At 40.5% G+C, this 21,972-nt stretch overlaps 2 protein-coding genes across 4 annotated transcripts in view; one reads left to right on the top strand and one right to left on the bottom strand.

Moving 5' to 3' along the window:
- cln5 (CLN5 intracellular trafficking protein) overlaps nucleotides 1-20,046 on the bottom strand; it is a 32,072-nt gene extending 12,026 nt beyond the window's left edge. Inside the window, exons 1-2 of one of the 2 annotated variants that reach the window (XM_061879788.1) lie at nucleotides 19,869-20,046; nucleotides 15,555-15,785 (exon numbers count right to left, since the gene is read on the bottom strand). Coding sequence is in view for 1 of the 2 variants with exons in the window: in XM_061879787.1 (XP_061735771.1) it covers nucleotides 1,537-1,637 (101 nt within the window). In the remaining variant the exon portion in view is untranslated. Of the gene's footprint in view, nucleotides 1-1,536; nucleotides 1,733-15,554; nucleotides 15,786-19,868 lie in introns of those variants that run through there. The other variant, XM_061879787.1, reaches the window with a different exon arrangement.
- zgc:162944 (uncharacterized protein LOC569993 homolog) lies at nucleotides 11,332-21,317 on the top strand. 2 transcript variants are annotated; one of them, XM_061879790.1, is made up of 4 exons: nucleotides 11,332-11,587; nucleotides 16,513-16,684; nucleotides 20,741-20,939; nucleotides 21,021-21,317. In XM_061879790.1, exons 1-4 carry the CDS (start codon nucleotides 11,393-11,395, stop codon nucleotides 21,214-21,216), a joined length of 762 nt encoding a protein of 253 aa, XP_061735774.1. In that variant the 5' UTR covers nucleotides 11,332-11,392; the 3' UTR covers nucleotides 21,217-21,317. The 2 variants fall into 2 exon arrangements, with proteins under 2 accessions (XP_061735774.1, XP_061735775.1); XM_061879791.1 differs by lacking the exon at nucleotides 11,332-11,587 and adding an exon at nucleotides 16,204-16,421.
- The last annotated feature ends 655 nt before the right edge of the window (nucleotides 21,318-21,972 follow it).

The raw sequence follows: 21,972 nt of genomic DNA, 5'->3' as shown, positions 1-21,972 counted from the left end.
TATAACATACAGTACTCCATGAAAATATTTGAGTAATATCCTACACTTATTTTTCCTTTGTCAGTGTGGCTCTTTGGCAGATATTAATAAAACAGTATTCTTCCATTATAAAGCTTTTTTGTTTTGTAAAATTAGGACTATAATTCTGCAATATAACCACTTTCCCCCCAAATAATATTACACATATATTACCTTAAAAATAACTTAATCTTTGCAATATTATGCCTTTTCTTGTAAAATAACCAATTTTGTGCCTGTAAGAATGTATTCTTCTAAAAATACAATTTTATTCTTAGCACTATTCCAATGTATTCCCTGAAAATCTGTTTTTGCAAGGCGTAAGACTCAATTCTTGCAATATTCTTTTTTTTATTATTATTTTTTTTTATGCAGCTGCCAGCACCCCCCGTGACCTCAAAAAGGGACAAGCAGTAGAAAATGGATGAATGGATGGATTATTGGAAGATTACCCAATTTTTTTAAACATTACACATTTATTCCCTGAGTTTTGTTTTGTAATATTGCAATTTCATTCTATGGAAATTACAATTTGCTTCCTCTAACATTACACGTGGTCTGACTTTTTACAAAAATATGAAAATGTTTCCAAAGCAAAAAAATGTTTTTGTCTGAAAATTATTATATGACATATTTCATGAAAATATGTTATATTTTGGGCTTCACGGTGGAAGAGGGGTTAGTGCGTCTGCCTCACAATACGAAGGTCCTGAGTAGTCTGGGGTTCAATCCCGAGGTCGGGATCTTTCTGTGTGGAGTTTGCATGTTCTCCCCGTGAATGCGTGGGTTCCCTCCGGGTACTCCGGCTTCCTCCCACTTCCAAAGACATGCACCTGGGGATAGGTTTAATGGCAACACCAAATTGGTCTTAGTGTGTGAATGTAAGTGTGAATGTTGTCTGTATATCTGTGTTGGCCCTGCGTTGAGATGGCGACTTGTCCAGGGTGTATCCCGCCTTCCACCCGATTGTAGCTAAGATAGGCACCAGCGCCCCCCGAAACCCCAAATGGAATAAGCGGTAGAAAATGGATGGATGGATGTTATATTTTAATTATTTAATTTTAATCATCCTTGTTAGTGTTGCTATTTGGCAGATGCTCAACAGGTCAAAAATACATTACGAAAAAAACGATTCACCTTATTCTCCATAAAGTAATGCAATTATCACATTTAATTAAAATCCCAAGAATCCCATGAGAATGAATGTTTACAAGACAGCCATTGTCTGGTCTTGAAGGAAGTACTCAGGGTGCACAATAGTAACACATTGTTGTTTAAATTCAATTAAAATTAACTATGGAGGAATGAGCTCTCTAAAAAACTCTTACTCTTAAAGGTTCAACTATAAAACAATACACACCTAAACCCGTGAGAACTCCTGGCATGCACGGATATTCTGTCATAAACCCTATTTTTATTTTAAAAAATGGGCTTTTTACTCACGCTATTTTACCACGACTTTCGGGTTATGTCACATGACTTGAAAAAGTGTGAAGCCACTTGTGTGGAACTTCCTACCTGTACGGCACCGGCCATGTTTGCTTCTTGAATGCGGTGACGGCGTGAAGAAACGCAAGCAAGGAGATGAAGGAACAGAGAAAAATCTCCGTGCGGAACATGTTTGGAGCTCAAAACATCGAGACCAACAAGTCGACGCTTCTCTCTTCGTTTGACGACTCACTTCCGCATTGCTGGTCACGTGGTTTTGTTGACGATTTGAACATCACGAGTTCTTCTTCTTCTTCTTCTTCTTCTTCTTTTATTTTTATGGCGGTTGGCAATCAACCTTCTGGTGTGCATTACCGCCACCTACTGTAATGGAGTGTGGACCGAGGTGGATCCCTACTATATATTCTTTTATTTAACCCAGTGTTTTTTAAATATGTGTATATTGCTTTATATCCTATGTTTTCTGAATGCAATCCTAACATACCTCCCACTTCTAACCTAATATTTTCTTTTGCTAACTTATTTTCCAGTATTTTTCTTTCTCTATTGTATTTCCTACATTGTATAAGAACATGGTCAACATTTTCTATCTGATGGCAAAAATCACACAGCCCTGTAGTATGTTTGCCTATCAATTTTAGTGAACTATTTAGATATGTATGTCCTAATCTCATTCTAGTAATAATGTCGTCTTCTTTCCTATTTCTACCCCCTCCTCTCATTACACCTACTCTCCGCTGGACTTTGTAAAACTCCATCCATCCATCCATTTTCTACCGCTTATTCCCTTTTGGGGTCGCGGGGGGCGCTGGCGCCTATCTCAGCTACAGTCGGGCGGAAGGCGGGGTACACCCTGGACAAGTCGCCACCTCATCGCAGGGCCAACACAGATAGACAGACAACATTCACACTCACATTCACACACTATGGCCAATATAGTGTTGCCAATCAACCTATCCCCAGGTGCATGTCTTTGGAGGTGGGAGGAAGCCGGAGTACCCGCAGGGAACCCACGCATTCACGGGGAGAACATGCAAACTCCACATAGAAACATCCCAAGCCTGGATTTGAACCCAGGACTGCAGGACCTTCGTATTGTGAGGCAGACGCACTAACCCCTCTACCTTTTATTTCCTTATTCCAATTATCCTGCCACTTTTTATTGTGTTCTATCTTAATTATGCTCTTCACTTCTTCTTTACTGTGCTTAATCTCCATGTTTACTTCTGTTTTAGTGGTTGCTTGTTTTGCGTATCTATCAGCCAACTCATTTCCCTCAACTCCTACATGAGCAGGAACCCAGAGAAAAGGTTACCACACCTCCCGCTTTATTTATCCTGTAGATTGCCTGAACTATTTCATAAACTATATCTTGTCTTGTTTTTGATGCTATGTTTTGTATGCTCGTCAATGCACTGCTGGAGTCCGAGCACACGACTACTTTCCTTGCTTTGCTTTCCTCTATCCAGTTAACTGCCATATAAATTGCTACCAATTCGCCCGTAAAAACAGATAGTTTATCACTGATTCTTTTATTTAATACTATATTTCCTTGTGGGATAACTGCAGCAGCTCCTACTTTACTATTTATAGTTTTTGATGCATCTGTGAATATCATGATGTTGTCAAAAAACATTTCCTCAATCCATTGTTCTATTTGGTAACTATTTAAATGTCTATTCTTCAGTAATTGCATGTTTACCTTTGGGTTTTCATACATCCACGGTGGTATTGCAGGAATTGGTACTGTAGGGCTAACTTTAATATTGTCAATTTGTGTTTTGTTACATATGTCTCCTACTATCCACCCAAAACTATTCATTTTTTTCTTCTCTTTTTCTTGGCAGTTTAGTAACACTTGACGGGTTGGATGTCCTTGCTTGGACCCTTTTAAATTTGCCCAATAAACTGCTGAGAGTTGATCTCTCCTCATGTCCAAAGGTTTTTCGTTCATTTCTACTTGTAATGCTGCCACTGGAGTAGATTTAGTAGCTCCACAACATAATCTTAAAGCCTGCGACTGGATCCGGTCTATTTTCCCAAGTAGTGTTTTTGAAGCAGATTGATAAATAATACATCCGTAGTCAATAACAGATCGAATTAAAGTGATATATATTGTTTTCAATGTCAACCTATCAGCCCCCCAATCTTTACCCCTCAAAGCCCTCATTATATTTAACACCTTTTTACTTTTCTCCACTATTTTGCTGATGTGGGTTGACCAGTTAATATTTTTATCAAACCATATTCCTAAATATTTAAATACTTGTACCTCTTCTATGTTTTCTCCATAGAGTTTTATTTGGAGCTTGTTTTGTACTTTCCTCTTCGTAAAATGTATGACTTTTGTCTTTCCAACAGAGAATCTTAAACCCCAAGCCGTCCCCCAGTCTTGAACATTATTTACCGCTTTTTGAATCTTCTTTTCTATATAATTTGTATTTCTACCTCTCTTCCACATCACTCCATCATCAGCAAACAATGCCACCTCCACTAACCCTTCCACTTCACTAAAAACTTCATTTATCATGATGGAAAATAGTACTGGACTTATTATACTCCCTTGTGGGGTCCCATTTTCCACTTCGTATTCTCTGCTATATTCATTCTCTATTTTTACTAATAATGTTCTACTTGTTAAAAAGTATTTTATCCATCTGTACATTCTTCCTCTAATCCCAATCTTATTTAGTTTCATCAGCAACCGCTGTTTCCACAACATATCATACGCTTTCTCTATGTCAAAAAATACCGCAATTATACTTTCTTTATTTATTTGTCCCTTTCTAATTTCCTCTTCCAGCTGCACTGCTGGGTCATTTGTGCTTCTTGCTTTGTGAAAACCACTTTGGTAGTTTTTTATAATTTCTTTTGACTCTAAATAATATATTAATCTTTCATTAATCATTTTTTCCATTACTTTGCCCAAATTTGAGGTCAATGCTATCGGCCTATAATTTCCTGCCTCTTCCGGATCTTTCCCTGGCTTGCATATTGGAATTATTACAGCTGTTTTCCACTCATCTGGTAATTTTCCTTCTTCATATATCCTATTATATAATTTCAAGACCACTTCTTTGCCGATGCTACCTAAATTTTTGATCATTTGATAACTCACAAGGTCTTTCCCTGGCGTCGTATTTTTAACTTTTTTTAAAATTCGAACCATTTCATCCAAAGAAAATGTCATATCCATAGTGTTGGTAAAACTATTATCGTTGTCTTCCTTCATTTCCTTAATATTTAAACTAATTGTTTCTTCTCTCTTTTGTTTTTCTACATTTCTCAAATTATCATTACTGTGCACTTTAACAAAGGTTTTTGCTAAAAGTTCTGCTTTTTCTTTATTTCCTACCACACTCCGCGTTCCATCTTTCATCACATGATTTTTATGTTCTTTTCTGACCCCAGATATTCTCTAGGTCATTCCCCACACTTGGCTTAAAGGAGTAGTTCTATTTAGTGTTTCACAAAAAGTTCTCCAATGGTGTTTTCTTGTTTTTTAATAACATACCTTACTCTAGCTTGATGCCTTTTATATTGGATCATGTCTTGGAAATTATGTGTTCTTCTCAGTATTCTAAATGCTGTATTCCGTTCTTGTATTGCATCTGTACACTCTTGTGTCCACCACGGCACTATCTTCCTTCTTCTCCCTATACTATTCCTTGGTATGCTCTGTTCGGCTGCTTCTATTATGCACTTTGTAATATCTGTATTTAATTGTTCAATATCTTGATTTATATCTACTTCCTTTAAAGTTATGTCGGTAATTTCCCTAAATTTCCCCCAGTCACCATGATTATACTTCCATCTTCCTTCTATCCTAGTGCTTTCTGTCCTATGATTTATGTTTATGTGAATGAAGATTGGATAGTGATCACTTCCCATTGTGCTGTATTTATTTACTCCCCACTCCACCTTTCCTGCTAACCCTTGTGACACTAGTGTTAAATCTATTGCTGTTTCTTTACCCGTGACGACATCTAACATTGTTCCCGACCCATCATTCACACACACCAGTTCTTTTTCCTCCAAAAGTGCTTCCAATTTATCCCCGTTCCAGTCATCCCTTTCACCCCACATTGTGCTTTGTGCATTAAAGTCACCACACCAAATAATATTGCCACTCCAGTGCTCGATTATTGTTTCTAGTTGGTGAATTTCTAATTTCTTGCATGGATTATAGAAGTTTAGTACTTTGTATCTTTCTTTATTATTCCATACTTCTACTCCTACTATCGCTAGTTCTTGTTTTACTTTTAATATTGAATAATGCATATCTTCCTTAATAAATATGGCACATCCTCCTCCTTGCCCATCATTCCTATCTTTACGTATCGTTATATATCCTTTTATTATAAAGTTTAATTTTGGCTTCAGCCATGTTTCTTGAATACATATTATATGTGGTTTATTTTTCATATTATTAATATATCCCTTTAATTCCTGTCCGTTTGCTATCAAACTTCTGGCATTCCACTGAACAATCAACATGGCGTTGGATTGTGGTAACATGACTCGGTCTCATCTACTCTCTGTAGCTCACCGTGCACCTGTTCCCAGGATAGTTCTTTTAAATTTAAAAACTTTGCTGCTGCTTTGACAATTATTTTGATTTTCTCAGTCTTGTTTCTAGCCTGTTCTGTACAGTTTATTACGTAAGCCAGGAATACAACTAGTGTGTCCATGGAAATTCCTGTATTTGCTGCCTTTTGTTTTTTATTTCTTGAACTATTTTCACTTCTGTCCTGTTCTGCACTTTCTTGATTTCTTATTTTAACTGCCTCTGCGTATGTAATATTTCTTTCAACTCTGATTTGCTGTACTTCTGTTGCCTGTTTTCTTATGATGCAGCCCCCATACGCTGCTGTGTGATTCCCGCCACAATTACAACACTTGACCTGTTCATTTTCTCCACATTGTCCATATTCATGCTCCCCTCCACACCTTCCACATCTCATCTTAGCATGACACACACTAGCTATGTGCCCATAGCGTTGGCACTTGAAACAACGTACTGGGGGTGGCACGTAAGCTCTAACATAGAAGCTTAAATACCCAATCATGATTCTCTCTGGTAGGACCTCCTCTGCAAATTGCACTAGCACAGATTTGCTCTCAGTCTTTTCACCGTTCCTAAATGCCATCATTCTTTTCATCACAGTGACAGTTCTTCCTTTTATTTCTCTTTTCAGATCATCTAAATTTTGTCCTCTTGGGATTCCTGTCCCGACTCCTCTTGCCCCCTTTCGTTCTCCCACTTCGATTTTTTCCTTTATTATTTTGTTGCACAGTTTTTGCAATCGCATTGCTTTGTTCTTTTGCTCTCCATTTTTGCATTTAATCAACAGCCGTCCGTCCCTGAGGACCTTTGCTATCTCCACCTCTCCAATGTCCTTCTTTAATCCCTTAACTAGTGTCATCAAACTAATGTCATTCATATCTTGGTTTGATTTAAATGTATAAATGATCTTATATTCATCCACCATAACCCTTTTCCTCTTATCAACCTCTTCATCGTCTTCATGCACTCTTTTAGCACTCGACTTTCCTTCACTCCCTCCTCTCCCCTTCTTTCCTCTCTCCCCTCTAGTCCTATCCATTTCCATACTATCCTCATATATCTCATCACTATCCCCTTCCATCTCGATCCAGTCACAAAACAGCTTATGCTCAACCGCCAAAACAGATTTAGACACTCTCGCCGCCGCCAAATTCACTCCAAATGTTTGGTAGTTCCGCGTCTCTCCTTCCGGAAGCTTCCGGCGCCACAACCTTCCCCACATCACGAGTTTTGAAAGCACCGACAGCAGATTCGGCCAAAAAAGTTTAGAACAAAAAATAAAAGTAATATTTTAGGCAGTTTTATTCTTTAACCTTAGAATTGTAGATTAAAAATCTGCTTAAATATGTATGGTCTCGTGGTTTTGTTGGCGATTTGAACATAGCGAGTTTGAAAGCACCGACAGCAGATTCGCCCCCAAAAAACTTCCATCCATCCATCCATCTTCCTCCGCTTATCCGAGGTCGGGTTGCGGGGGCAGCAGCCTAAGCAGGGAAGCCCAGACTTACCTCTCCCCAGCCACTTCGTCTAGCTCCTCCCGGGGGATCCCAAGGCGTTCCCAGGCCAGCCGAGAGACATAGTCTTCTCAACGTGTCCTGGGTCTTCCCCGTGGCCTCCTACCGTTTGGACGTGCCCTAAACACCTCCCTAGGGAGGCGTTCGGGTGGCATCCTGACCAGATGCCCGAGCCACCTTATCTGGCTCCTCTCGATGTGGAAGAGCAGTGGCTTTACTTTGAGCTCCTCTGGGATGGCCGAGCTTCTCACCCAATCTGTAAGGGAGAGCCCCGCCACCCGGCGGAGGAAACTAATTTCGGCTGCTTGTACCCGTGATCTTGTCCTTTTGGTCATGACCCAAAGTTCATGACCATAGGTGAGGATGGGAATGTAGATCCACCGGTAAATTGAGAGCTTTGCCTTCCGGCTCAGCTCCTTCACCACAACGGATCAGTACAACGTCCGCATTACTGAAGACCCCGCACCGATCCGCCTGTCGATCTCACGATCCACTCTTCCCTCACTTGTGAACAAGACTCCTAGGTACTTGAACTCCTCGACTTGGGGCAGGGTCTCCTCACCAACCCGGAGATGGCACTCCACTAGGGCTGTGAATCTTTGGGTGTCCCATGATTCGATTCAATATCGATTCTTGGGGTCACGAATCGATAATATATCGATTTTTTGCGATTTGATTCTCGATTCAAAAACAATATTTTTCCGATTCAAAACGATTCTGTATTCATTCAATACATAAGATTTCAGCAGGATCTACCCCAGTCCGCTGAGATGCAAGCAGAGTAGTAGATTTAAAAAAAAAAAAAAAGCTTGTACAATTGTAAAGGACAATGTTTTATCAACTGATTGCAATAATGTAAATTTGTTTTAACTATTAAACGAACCAAAAATATGACTTATTTTATCTTTGTGAAAATATTGGACACAGTGTGTTGTCAAGCTTATGAGATGCGATGCAAGTCTAAGCCACTGTGACACTATTGTTCTTTTTTTTATTTTTATAAATGTCTAATGATAATGTCAATGAGGGATTTTTAATCAATGCTATGCTGAAATTATAACTAATATTGATACTGTTGTTGATAATATTCATTTTTGTTTCACTACTTTTGGTTTGTTCTGTGTCGTGTTTTTGTCTCCTCAATTGCTCTGTTTATTGCAGTTCTGAGTGTTGCTGGGTCAGGTTTGGTTTTGGAATTGGATTGCATTGTTATGGTATCGCTGTGTTTGTTCGATTGATAAAATAAAAAAAATAAAAATCGATTTTTAAAAAATGAGAATCGATTCTGAATCGCACAAAGTATTCGATTTGATTCGTATTCGAATCGATTTTTTCCCACACCCTTACACTCCACCTTTTCCGGGCTAGAACCATGGACTCGGACTTGGAGGTGCTGATTCTCATTCCGGTCGACCCCAAAAAACTTTTAGAGCGAAAACTACACGTAATATAGGCAGTTATATATTCTTTAAACCTTAGAATTGTAAATTAAAAATATGCTTAAATATATATGGTCTCGTGGTTTTGTTGACGATTTGAATATCAGGAGTTTGAAAGATTTGCCAAAAAAACATTTAGAGCGAAAACAAAAAAATAATATTTACCAGAAAGGCAGTTTTATTTTTAAACTTTAAAATTTAGAAGACAAATCTGCTTAAATAGGTATGGTCTCTGTGTTTTGTTGACAATTTGAATATCATAAGTTTGAAAGCACCGACAGCAGATTTGCCCCCAAAAAAGTTTAGAACTGCCCCAAAAAAGTTTAGAACAAAAACTAAAAGTAATATTTTAGGCAGTTTTATTCTTAAACTTTAGAATTGTAAATTAAAAATATGCTCAAATATGTATGGTCTCGTGGTTTTGTTGACGATTTGAACATCGCGAGTTTGAAAGCACCGACAGCAGATTCAGCCAAAATTAAAGTATAGAAAAAACTAAAAGTAATAATTTAGGCAGTTTTATTCTTAAACCTTAGAATTGTAGATAAAAAATCAGCTTAAATATGTATAGTCTCGTGGTTTTGTTGACGATTTGAACATCGTGAGTTTTAATGCATTGACAGCAGATTCGCCCCAAAAAAACTTTTAGAGCGAAAACTAAAAGTAATATAGGCAGTTGTATTCTTTAAACCTTAGAATTGTAGATTAAAAATATGCTTAAATATGTATGGTTTCGTGGTTTTGTTGACGATTTGAACATCGCGAGTTTGAAAGCACCGACAGCAGATACGGCCCAAAAAAAGTTTAGAACAAAAAATAAAAGTAATATTTTAGGCAGTTTTATTCTTAAACCTTAGAATTGTAGATTAAAAATCTGCTTAAATAGGTATGGTCTTGTGGGTTTGTTGACGATTTGAACATCGCAAGTTTGAAAGCACCGACAGCAGATTCGCCCCAAAAAAAACTTCCATTCATCCATCCATCCATCCATCCATCTTCCTCCGCTTATCCGAGGTCGGGTCGCGGGGGCAGCAGCCTAAGCAGGGAAGCCCAGATTTCCCTCTCCCCAGCCACTTCGTCCAGCTCTTCCCGGGGGATCCTGAGGCGTTCCCAGGCCAGCCGGGAGACATAGTCTTCTCAACGTGTCCTGGGTCTTCCCCGTGGCCTCCTACCGGTTGGACGTGCGCTAAACACCTCCCTAGGGAGGCGTTCGGGTGGCATCCTGACCAGATGCCCAAGCCACCTCATCTGGCTCCTCTCGATGTGGAGGAGCAGCGGCTTTACTTTGAGTTCCTCCCGGATGGCAGAGCTTCTCACCCTATCTCTAAGGGAGAGCCCACACGGCGGAGGAAACTCATTTCGGCCGCTTGTACTCGTGATCTTATCCTTTCGGTCATGAGCTTTGGGTCATGACCGAAAGGATAAGATCATAGGTGAGGATGGGAACGTAGATCGACCGGTAAATTGAGAGCTTTGTCTTCCGGCTCAGCTCCTTCTTCACCACAACGGATCGATACAATGTCCGCATTACTGAAGACGCCGCACCGATCCGCCTATCGATCTCATGATCCACTCTTCCCCCACTTGTGAACAAGACTCCTAGGTACTTGAACTCCTCCACTTGGGGCAGGGTCTCCTCCCCAACCCGGAGATGGCACTCCACTCTTTTCCGGGCGAGAACCATGGACTCGGACTTGGAGGTGCTGATTCTCATTCCGGTCGACCAAGAAAAACTTTCAGAGCGAAAACTAAAAGTAATATAGGCAGTTATCTTCTTTAAACCTTAGAATTGTAGATTAAAAATATGCTTAAATATGTATGGTCTCGTGGTTTTGTTGACAATTTGAACATCAGGAGTTTGAAAGTACCGACAGCAGATTCACCAAAAGAAACAACATTTAGAGCAAAAACAAAAAAATTATATTTACCAGAAAGGCAGTTTTATTCTTAAACTTTATAATTTAGATGACAAATCTGCTTGAATAGGTAGGTCTCGTTGTTTTGTTGACAATTTAAATATCACGAGTTTGAAAGCACTGACAGCAGATTCGCCTAAGAAAAACGTTAAGCGCGAAAACAGAAACTAATATTTATCAGATAGCCAATTTTAGTTTTAACCCCTAGAATTTTAAATTACAAATCTGCTTAAATATGTATATGTTCATACACGACAATGCACATGACCATGAATTGATTAACGTATTCGGGTGTTACCATTTAGCGGTCAATTGTACGGAATATGTACTGTACTGTGCAATCTACTGATAAAAGTCTCAATCAAAAAAACAATTTTGACTGCAATATTCATTATCGCCGGTGAAGGCCGCTGTTGCACAACATAGCAGAGTAGCGACCACCGAAGAAGACAGAAAGGCCCTCCTTTCTGTCCTGCCTGACAGTCAGCCATGCTCAGCCTCCTTCCAGTCTGTGGTCGTAACTTCTTGACACGCACCGCTGTCCACGCCTGGAATCACAAGTCTTACTCTGCAAAGATGAGCAAAAAAGTAGCCGTGGTTTTGGCGGGCTGCGGGGTCTACGATGGCAGCGAGATCCACGAAGCCTCCGCCATTTTGGTGCATTTGAGCCGAGGAGGTGCAAGTGTAGGTGAAAGTGACGTCGTTTGGGTTAACCATCCATCCATCCATTAACTACCGCTTAATCCCTTTGGGACATAAACAGTACAAACAGTTTGCTCACAATAGTTAAAGTTAAAGTAATAATGATTGTCACACACATACTCGATGTAGCGAAATTATCCTCTGCATTTGACCCATCACCCTTGATCACCCCCCGGGAGGTGAGCGGAGCAGTGGGCAGAAGCGGTGCCGCGCCCGGGAATAATCTTTGGTGATTTAACCCCCAATTACAACCCTTAATGCTGAGTGCCAAGCAGGGAGGTAATGGGTCCCATTTTTATAGTCTTTGGTATGACTCGGCTGGAGTTTGAACTCACGACCTACTGATCTCAGGGCGGACTCTTAACCACTAGGCCACTGAGTAGGTAGACCAGGCCTGGCAATTATTTTGACTCCAGGGCCACGTTTAAGGAAAAAAAATGTGTCTGGGGGCCGGTATATCTATTTTTATGAACACTAATACAAAACCTCACAATAATGTCTGATTCAATGCTAAAGACGATATGACAGACTGCCTTAAAAAACGTATTGGAATTTAGCATTTTTCTATTGAGGATAAAACACTGACCATTGATAACATATGACCGTCACACCCCCTTTCGATTGACACATTGTACAATCAAGTGAAACGCAACAATAAAATAACAAACACATGGTATGGCATAGTGGGTCGGGCGGTATGGCGTAGTGGGTAGAGCGGCCGTGCCAGAAACCTGAGGGTTGCAAGTTCGCTTCCCACCTATTGACATCCAAATCGCTGCCGTTGTGTCCTTGGGCAGGGCACTTCACCCTTGCCCCCTCGTGAATGAATGATGAATGAATGATAGGTGGTGGTCGGAGGGGCCGTAGGCGCAAACTGGCAGCCACGCTTCCGTCAGTCTACAGCTGTGGCTACTGATGTAGCTTACCACCACCAGGTGTGAATGAATGATGGGTTCCCCCTTCTCTGTGAGCGCTTTGAGTATTCTAACAATAGAAAGGCACAATATAAATCTAATCCATTATTATTATTATTTTTAACAGTAAAATATGAACACAAAGGGTACACAATAAACCCACTTACAATCTGATGTATCTGATATATCACTAAGGTTTAGAACTTTGTGAAAATCTCCTTCCGCATCTGTGGACACGCTTCCCGCCCACATGGCTTGGTGCCTCGTCTGAGCTGCTGTGACGTAGATGACCATAGTAACTAATTAGATGACCATAGTAACTAATTAGACGACCATAGTAACTGGTATATCATCAAAAAGCGCAGATTCCAACCATTGAAATACATAGTATCGTTGAAGACTCACGGTCGTTAGGAAACATGACTGCACATCATAATGGCAGCTCCAGTTTCCATCTTAAAGATCTAAAAAAAATATTTGGGAATGTCCGGCGGGCCAGATTGAAAAGCTTAACGGGCCGCATGTGATTTTGCCCAGATTTGCCATAGACAATAAAAACTTAGGTATTTTTTACATATGAATACTATAAATACAGTCTATTATACAGCAGCAGGGCATGTGCCTCACAATACGAAGGTCCTGAGTTCAATCCCAGGCTCGGGATCTTTCTATGTGGAGTTTGCATGTTCTCCCCGTGACTGCGTGGGTTCCCTCCGGGTACTCCGGCTTCCTCCCACCCCAAAAGACATGCACCTGGGGATAGGTTGATTGACAACACTAAACTGGCCCGAGTGTGTGAATGTGAGTGTGAATGTTGTCTGTCTATCTGTGTTGGCCCTGTGATGAGGTGGCAACTTGTCCAGGGTGTAAGCCGCCTTCCGCCCAAATTTCAGCTGAGATAGGCACCAGCACCCCCCCGCGACCCCAAATGGTACAAGCGGTAGAAAATGGATGGATGGATGGTTTGGAACAGTGGTTCTCAAATGGGGGTACGCGTACCCCTGGAGGTACTTGAAGGTATGCCAAGGGGTACGTGAGATTTTTAAAAATATTCTAAAAATAGCAACAATTCAAAAATCCTTTATAAATGTATTTATTGAATAATACTTCAACAAAATATGAATGTAAGTTCATAAACTGTGAAAAGAAATGCAATAGTGTTGACAGCTAGATTTTTTGGTAGTCATGTTCCATAAATATTGATGTTAAAGATTTATTTTTTTTGTGAAGAAATGATTAGAATCAAGTTCATAAATCTAGATGGATCTCTGTTATAATCCCCAAAGGGCCACTTTAAGTTGATGATTACTTCTTTATGTAGAAATCTTTATTTATATATTTTTTTCCAAATAGTTCAAGAAAGACCGCTACAAATGAGCAATATTTTGCAGTGTTATACAATTTAATAAATCAGAAACTGATGACATAGTCCTTTTTTTAAGCAAAAATGCTATGCTCTGATTAGGGGCTACTTGAATTAAAAACATTTTTCACAGGTGGTACATCACTGAAAAAAGGTTGAGAACCACTAGTTAAGAAGTTATATTTAAATAACCGTCATATTGAGTGTGACAATTTACTGTCATAGTGACTAAAACCTTATTTTTGTATTTGCAAACCTTATAAAAACAACTGATTCTATTAAAACTCCCATAGATTCAACACTGCAGGCATTTTTAGACATTTTGCATGTTTGGTTTGGTTTAGGAGTTATGTTGGAATACATTTTTATTGATTTTTTTTGCATTATCTCAGAATTCTAAGAACATTACTCTCATATTGAGTAAAAAAATACTTTTTGTGTTTGCAAGCCTTTAAAAAAAGCACATGTTTAGATAAAAACTCAAGGATGCATTATTTCAGGTATTATTAGCCCTTATTATTATTATTATTAGCCTGGTAACAGCTTTATCTAAAGTTCTTTCAGGTTGTATTTTGGAGAAAAATTTTCCAGCGAGAACACCAGTCGGAGTCTCCTCACTCATGTTAGTTCTGACGTATGCATTAATCTGATCACTGAGCGTATAACTGTAAAGGTAAAAGAGTTTTTACGGTCAAAATAAATTGCATGATTAAGTTAGTGCATCTGCCTCACAATACGAAGGTCCTGAGTTCAATCCCGGGCTCGGGATCTTTCTGTGTGGAGTTTGCATGTTCTCCCCGTGACTGTGGGTTCCCTCCGGGTACTCCGGCTTCCTTCCACCCCAAAAGACATGCACCTGGGGATAGGTTGATTGGAAACACTAAATTGGCCCGAGTGTGTGAATGTTGTCTGTCTATCCGTGTTGGCCCTGCAATGAGGTGGCGACCGACTTGTCCAGGGTGTACTCCGCCTTCCGCCCAAATGCAGGTGAAATAGGCTCCAGCACCCCTGTGACCTCAAATGGTACAAGCGGTAGAAAATGGATGGATGGATGGATGGATGGTTTAAAGTTATATCTAAATAACTGTCATATTGAGTGTGACAGTATACTGTCATAGTGACTAAAACCTAATTTTTGTATTTGCAAACCTTAAAAAAACAATTGATTCTAGTAAAACTCACACAGATGCAATATTGCAGGCATTTTTAGACATTTTGCATGTTTGGTTTAGGACTTATGTTGGAATACATTTTTATTGCTTTTTTCGCATTCTCTCAGGATTCTAAGAACAATACTGTCATATTGAGTAAAAAAATACTTTTTGTGTTAGCAAGCCTTGAAAAAAAGCATAAGTTTTGATTAAATACTCACAAGGATGCATTATTAGCCATCATTATTATTATTAGCCTGGTAACAGCTTTATCTAAAGTTCTTTCAGGTTGTATTTGGAGTAAAATTTGCAAGCCAGAACACCAGTCGGAGTCTCCTCACTCTTGTTTGTACTGACGTATACATTAATCTGATCATTGAGCGTACAGCAGTAAAGGTAAAATAATTTTTACAGTCAAAATAAATTGCATGATTAAGTTAGTGCATGTGCCTCACAATACGAATGTCCTGAGTTCAATCCTCGGCTCGGGAACTTTCTGTGTGGAGTTTGCATGTTCTCACCGTGACTCCGTGGGTTCCTTCCGGGTTCTCCGGCTTCCTCCCAATGCAGAAATAAAAATGCACCTGGGGATAGGTTGATAGGCAACACTAAATTGGCCCTAGTGTGTGAATGTGAGTGTGAATGTTGTCTGTCTATCTGTGTTGGCCCTGCAATGAGGTGGCGACTTGTCCAGGGTGTACACCGCCTTCCGCCCGAATGCAGTTGAGATAGGCTCCAGCACCCCCCGATCCCTGAAAGGGACAAGTGTTAAAAAATGGATGGATGGATATACAGCATTATTCACTTGTGAATAATATAAATACATTGTACATTTAATTAAGTACAGTCAAAAAGGAACATATGCATTGTACAGTCTGATGGTTGTCGGTATGAAGGACTTCCTGTGTCGTTCCGTGTTGCATTTTGCGAGTCTGAGCCTTCCACTGAACGTGCTCATTCTCTCCGCCCAGGTCCGAGTGTAGTGGGAGGGAGGTGTTGTCCATAATGGCTAGGAGCTTCGCTAGACTTCTCCTCTCTGACACCACCGCCTGAGAGTCTAGCTCCACTCCCACCACGTTACTGGCCTTCCTTACCAGCTTGTCCAGCCTGCTTGCGTCCCCCCCTAACCCCCCGCTCTCAGTCCGCCGCCCCAGCAGGCCACGGCGTACAACAAGAAAGTGCCCGCCACCACCGACTCGTAGATCATAAAGCCATAGGCTCACAAAAGTTCTGTAAATAATCCAAATTTGGAGCACAGCATCATAGTTTGCACAGCTTTTTGGTTGTTAGAGGTAGAAAACGTTTTAAAGTACATTTGTAATAGTTTTTTAAAGGCACAAATAACAGGTCGGATATTGAGAAACTTACATTTATGAATATTTGCAAAGGTAAAATTCCTTTTAAAAAATTTTTCTGAAGTTTTTTTTTTTTTATTACTGTTGATCAACTCATTTTGACCATTGCTCTTCCTTGGTGTAGGTGAAGATGTTCGCCCCCAACATGGAGCAGATGCATGTGGTGGACCACCTGAAAGGTGAGCCCTCCCAGGAGAAGAGAAACGTGCTGGTGGAGAGCGCCAGGCTGGCCCGTGGCGACATCCAGGACCTTTCCAAACTCAGCGTCAAAGACCATGACGCCATCATCTTCCCAGGTGACTAAGGCCCCTTCTACACTAAGGTGGATAAGGTTATCCAGGGTAAATCCCACCTAACCTTATCCTTATCCACACACACAAAATTCCGTCGTTTAAGACCCTCAGCCGGCGAAACGCAACCTAATACGCATGCGCTGAAAATGCACACGTCATAGTCACCTCTAGTGTTGCTTTGTGTGCAATTTCTTAAATTTAACTTTTCTGAACAATATCCAGTGTTGTGGTATTTCAATTAACTGGAATCCAGTGTGCGGTGGGGCCGTATTGTAGTTAATCACACCTGAGCCATCACAAAATCAATCAAATCTTTTTTCGACACCTAGAAGTACACGATATGATGAAGAACATTTTACAACAATCAATCTCGGGATTTAGATATCTGGTCAGGACATTCCTCACTCTTTTGCCTTCACTATTCGTTTTTTGGTGACTACCGTATTTCCTTGAATTGCCGCCGGGCATAAAGTATGCGCCTGCCTTGAATTACTGCCGGGTGAAAACTCGCTTCGCAAAATAATTAGCGCATGCTTAGTATTACCGCCGGGTCAAATTCGTGACGTCACGAGTTACACTTCCCCTGTCATCATTTTCAAAATGGGGGAGGCTGATTTCAAAAATTTGAAATCGCATAAAGGGAAGAAGATTAAGAGCTATTCAGTAGGATTTAAGGTCCAAGCTATTGAATACTGTTATGCTAAAAAGAACAGTAAGCAGGTATGTTTTATTAATATACCTGTGGAGCCGACGGTCCGACAGGCAGGCAAGGCACGCTAGCTGTAGCCCTGCCCAAGATGGCAGAGAGCGAGCGGGGAGGAGGAGCGGAAGAGCGACCTGGACTGAGGTTTTATTGAAAAATAAACAAAGTCCAACTGCTCAACCCATGTCCTTACTTGGTGGTCCTGGGAACCCGCAAGACGACGACTTGAGACCGTCACAATACCGTAGCTGCGTGTGTTAAATATGAGTCATTAAATGACTCCCGCCTCTTGGTGGTAGAGGGCGCTAGTGATCCTTCTTGCGACTATTCGACTGCAGAAGAAGTGAAATGAGTGACGGGATCGTGCTGGGACGGATATGACGCGGCGGGTGCACGACGGACCTTTGCTGGCTATGTAAACAACCGGGCTGAAATAAAGCATGTTCCAGTCCTAAATACCCAGTGTATTATTTAAACAATAACATTCATGTTGGGAGCGGTGGGATAAAGATATCACCCACGGAGCAGAACGGGAGGGGGAGTTGTTCGAGGATAATTCTGTCGTCGCCTGCACCCGAGCTAACTGATAGCAGCGGTCTGATATAGGGATGTCCTGATACAGGTTTTTGCACTTCTGATCCGATACCGACATTGGCCGATACTGGCCTATCCGAGCATGTATTAAAGTTTAAAGTTATTTAGCCTACTTAGTTGTCAGATTCATGCTGAACAGGATTTTAGTACTCTTGATAACAACTAGCCAGCTGAATTAGGTGAGTTTGACTAATACACAATAATTGGTATTCAAGGATAAACACAAAATATCAAAAAATATACATGACAAACAGAAATGGCATCATTAAACAGTAAAAAAGTGAACAGTATAAAGTGCAAATAATGCTGTTAACATTATTAAAAAAAGCAAAACACACAAACAACCTGAGTGGGATAAAATGTCTATAACTCAGCATCAATACTTGCTCTCGAACAAGTGTAAACTTAAAAAAAACACACTCCCTTCAATTGTTTGCCCCAGTCAGGGGGGGCAAACAATTGAAGTCAGAGCATAATGGGGAGGTTCTTTCTAACAAAGACGAGCACTTCAAGATGCTCAGGTGTCAGCCTGCTCCTGTGTCTATTTATGATAAGTGCTAAAAAGCCTCTCACTCGCAAGAGTCATTAAAATGTCTTACAACTTTACCACCACGCTTGACTTTATTGTGGCATGTTTTGCATTTCACCTTTTCATCTTTTTAGTTTTGTAGGGTAAAATAATCCCACACAGCTGACATTTTTACCGTAACTTTTAATTCACACGGCTGTCTGAACAGTTAGAACAAAGACCTGTGGATGTTTTGAAGGTGTGCTGGAAAATGCGGAACGGAGCTTCGGGAGCAGCAGAAGAGTGGAATGTATTATTTAAATCGGTGCGTTGGAAAACACGGACCGGAGTTTTTTTAAAAACTGGATCTAGATTGGCATTTTCCCATGCCTTGCCGATACGCATTTTTTGGCAAATATTGGCGGCCGATCCGATCCAAATATCGGTTCGGGACAACTCTAGTCTGATAGCAGTTTTCTTAAACTGGACTTTCAATCATGGCAGAAGGTAATAAAGAAAGATCTCCATTGAGACAGAGAGACTTTTAAAACTGAAGAAAGATAAGGAATACTTCTATAAACAAGTTATCAATGCTTTTGATCAGAAGGAGCTGGCATGGATTTCATTTATAAGTAAAGGTAAAACTATTTTTCATGTATTTTTTGTTTAGCTTTTATTTAACCGGTAAAATCCAATTGAGATCAAATATCTCTTTTCCAAGGGAGACCTGGCCAAGAGGGCAGCAGCAAGGTTACATTAAAAACAGTAAACAACACATAAAACATCACATTTACAACATTAAAACTTGCTCATATGACACATGTGCATACAGACAAGGTAGACTGCAATCCTTTCACAGAAGCTTTAAACTCATTTAATGTAACAAGGGTTTTAAGTTGAATATTTGATTGTAGGTTATTCCAAGCCTTCGGTGCTGAAATTAATAATCATAATAACGTTTTTTTTTTATTAAATGTGCTTTTCATGATGGTATCCTTACATCACACTCAAATGTTTACTGCATGCCTTTGGTAAGTGAGACGAGGTTTTAAAATAATTAGCGCATGCTTACTTTTACCGCATGCCTTTGGTAAGCGCAGGAGTGAGAAGAGGTTTTAAAATAATTAGCGCCCCGGCGGCAATTCAAGGAAATATTGTATATATACTAGACGTTGAGTCTGAGACATACATGGCGGACAATAACTGAGACAATCTGCTTTTCCAGTCCAAAAGCATTCGTCGTTTTACGTGGTCTTCCCTCGACAGCCAGGTAATACAAAGCACACACTACCTTTTTTATCACATCCACGGGAGCCCGCATTCTCGTTGACTCTCCTTCAACAAATGAGCAGAGTTTTTCGGTAAGGAGAATCATAACTGACCTGGACATTGGCAAGTTCTCTTGTCGTCTGAGAAGTGTTATGTCCTAAATAGCTGCAATCGCTTTCTCTTAAGGTGTTCATGTATCATTTCCACAAGCGTTTGTGCAGATGGAAGGAGAAACACGAGCATGTCTGGATGACTTGCCTCCATATTTCCAGTATTTTAGCACCGAGTTACGAAACCGCTTTATTATGAAGCTGGCTGTGGCGTGTTCTTTCTGACGTCACTTCCTGTGTGGGGGCGCATCCTTCCTGGTGTCACTTCCTCCGCTGGTAACTGTTTAATAAATACAGTTTTGGTCAATTGACTTAGTTGCGATTTCCCTCTATGCATGAAAGTTTAAAATGAGCATATATTATGCAGTATGAACAAGAATGCTTTAATGTAGACACATAGAATCATCATACTGCTGTGATTATATGCATCAAGTGTTCATTAAAGGCTAAGGCAAAATAGGAAGATATATTTCATGCATCGTGAAATGGTCTAAAAATATCGAGATATTAAAAAAACGCCGTATCGCCCAGCCCTAGTTCCAACAAACATTAATATTGCAAGTCAGGGTTACTTGGCTTACAGACTGGGAACGGGTTTCAAATTTGGGTTAGAGTTTTATATCAGGGTTTTAAGGCTTCAATCGAGAGGTTATGGTGTCTGCTATCATGTTGTCTATATTTAGGGGAGAGAAATGACCTGATTTATTTCTGATGTACGGACCAACGGCTAAAATAACAGTTGAAGCATAACCCTAAAATATTGAAGTTTACTGTTCGGATTAGCATTTGCAGTATGGGTTTTGAGTCCTTTTTAAAATTTTAGATACACTTGTTTGAGAAAACTGCTTTTAACTGTTGAGCTGATATTTTCCCAGGTGGTTTCGGGGCAGCCAAGAACCTCTGCACGTGGGCGGTACAGGGCAAGGACTGCTCTGTGAATGCTGAGGTCAAGGCCGTGCTGGAGGCGTTCCGCGGCGAGGGCAAACCCATCGGCCTCTGCTGCATCTCGCCCGTCCTGGCCGCCAAAGTGTTCCCCGGTTGTGAGGTCACTGTTGGCCTGGAGAACCACGACAAGTCCGTAGAATCTCTTCGGATCGACTTCAACCAAGCACGTGATTAAAACCTGACTAGAGCCGCTGTTTTTTTCACCATTAGGTACCCCAACACGACGGAGACGGCCGCTACCATCAACCAGCTGGGCTGCAAGCACGTGAGCGCAGCTGTAGGCCAGAGTCACGTGGACCAGAAGAACAAGCTGGTCACCACCTGCGCCTTCATGTGCGACGCGCCCATCCATGAAGTTTTTGACGGAATCGGTTCCATGGTGCAGGGTGTGCTAAAACTAGCTTAAAGGATTCTACCGAAGTCACAGCATGCTGGTGTTTTAGCTAGCTTCACTACAAATACTAAATAAATAGTTTCCAAGTACAATAAAGTAGCACTTCTTTGGTATAGATTTTGTTCTTTAGAATGGATTGTATATCTGCAAACTTGAATGACGCAGGTGACATATTGATATTTTAATTTATTGTATTCAATTTATACATATAGTGAAGTGCGTGCACGGTGCAAACTTGTTTGCAGTAAAGCATGGGGGCTGAACACCCGCCTGGAAAGATTGCAACACCTGCGCTTGCTGTTACAGCATATGCTGCTAAAAAAAAAAGGAAGAAAAGAAATACGCTGTACGTCTAAAAAAAACTAAAGAAGAGCCCAAACTCGAATAAATATTGGTCCGGGGTAATCAAGATGGAGGGCATTGCGGGCCAGTCTTGAATTAACTTTGGTCAGAAAGAAATTAATTTCCAAGTAGCTGTTTCCCTTCTAGACAAGACACCTAATGTTCCATGTTCCTATATTTTGTGTATCATTTTGATTGGCGACGTGTGTTACCGAGTCATTTATTTTCCGCAACAAAATACGAACCAGGGTAACCTTGGATGCAAGTTATGACTGCCAACAACCTATGCGTGTGCACTTACAAGTCTCAAGCACAATTTTGTGCACTTCCATAGAGCTAGGGATTGAGAGTTTAAATTTTGCCTGCTTACACAAGATTTAAGTACCCCAGCTTTAAATGTTATAGGTCGTACAACAACTGCCGAAA

This window comes from Nerophis ophidion, linkage group LG19, assembly GCF_033978795.1.
Source record: "Nerophis ophidion isolate RoL-2023_Sa linkage group LG19, RoL_Noph_v1.0, whole genome shotgun sequence".
Taxonomy (NCBI): Eukaryota; Metazoa; Chordata; class Actinopteri; order Syngnathiformes; family Syngnathidae; genus Nerophis; species Nerophis ophidion.
This window is presented reverse-complemented; position numbering and strand designations above follow the sequence as displayed.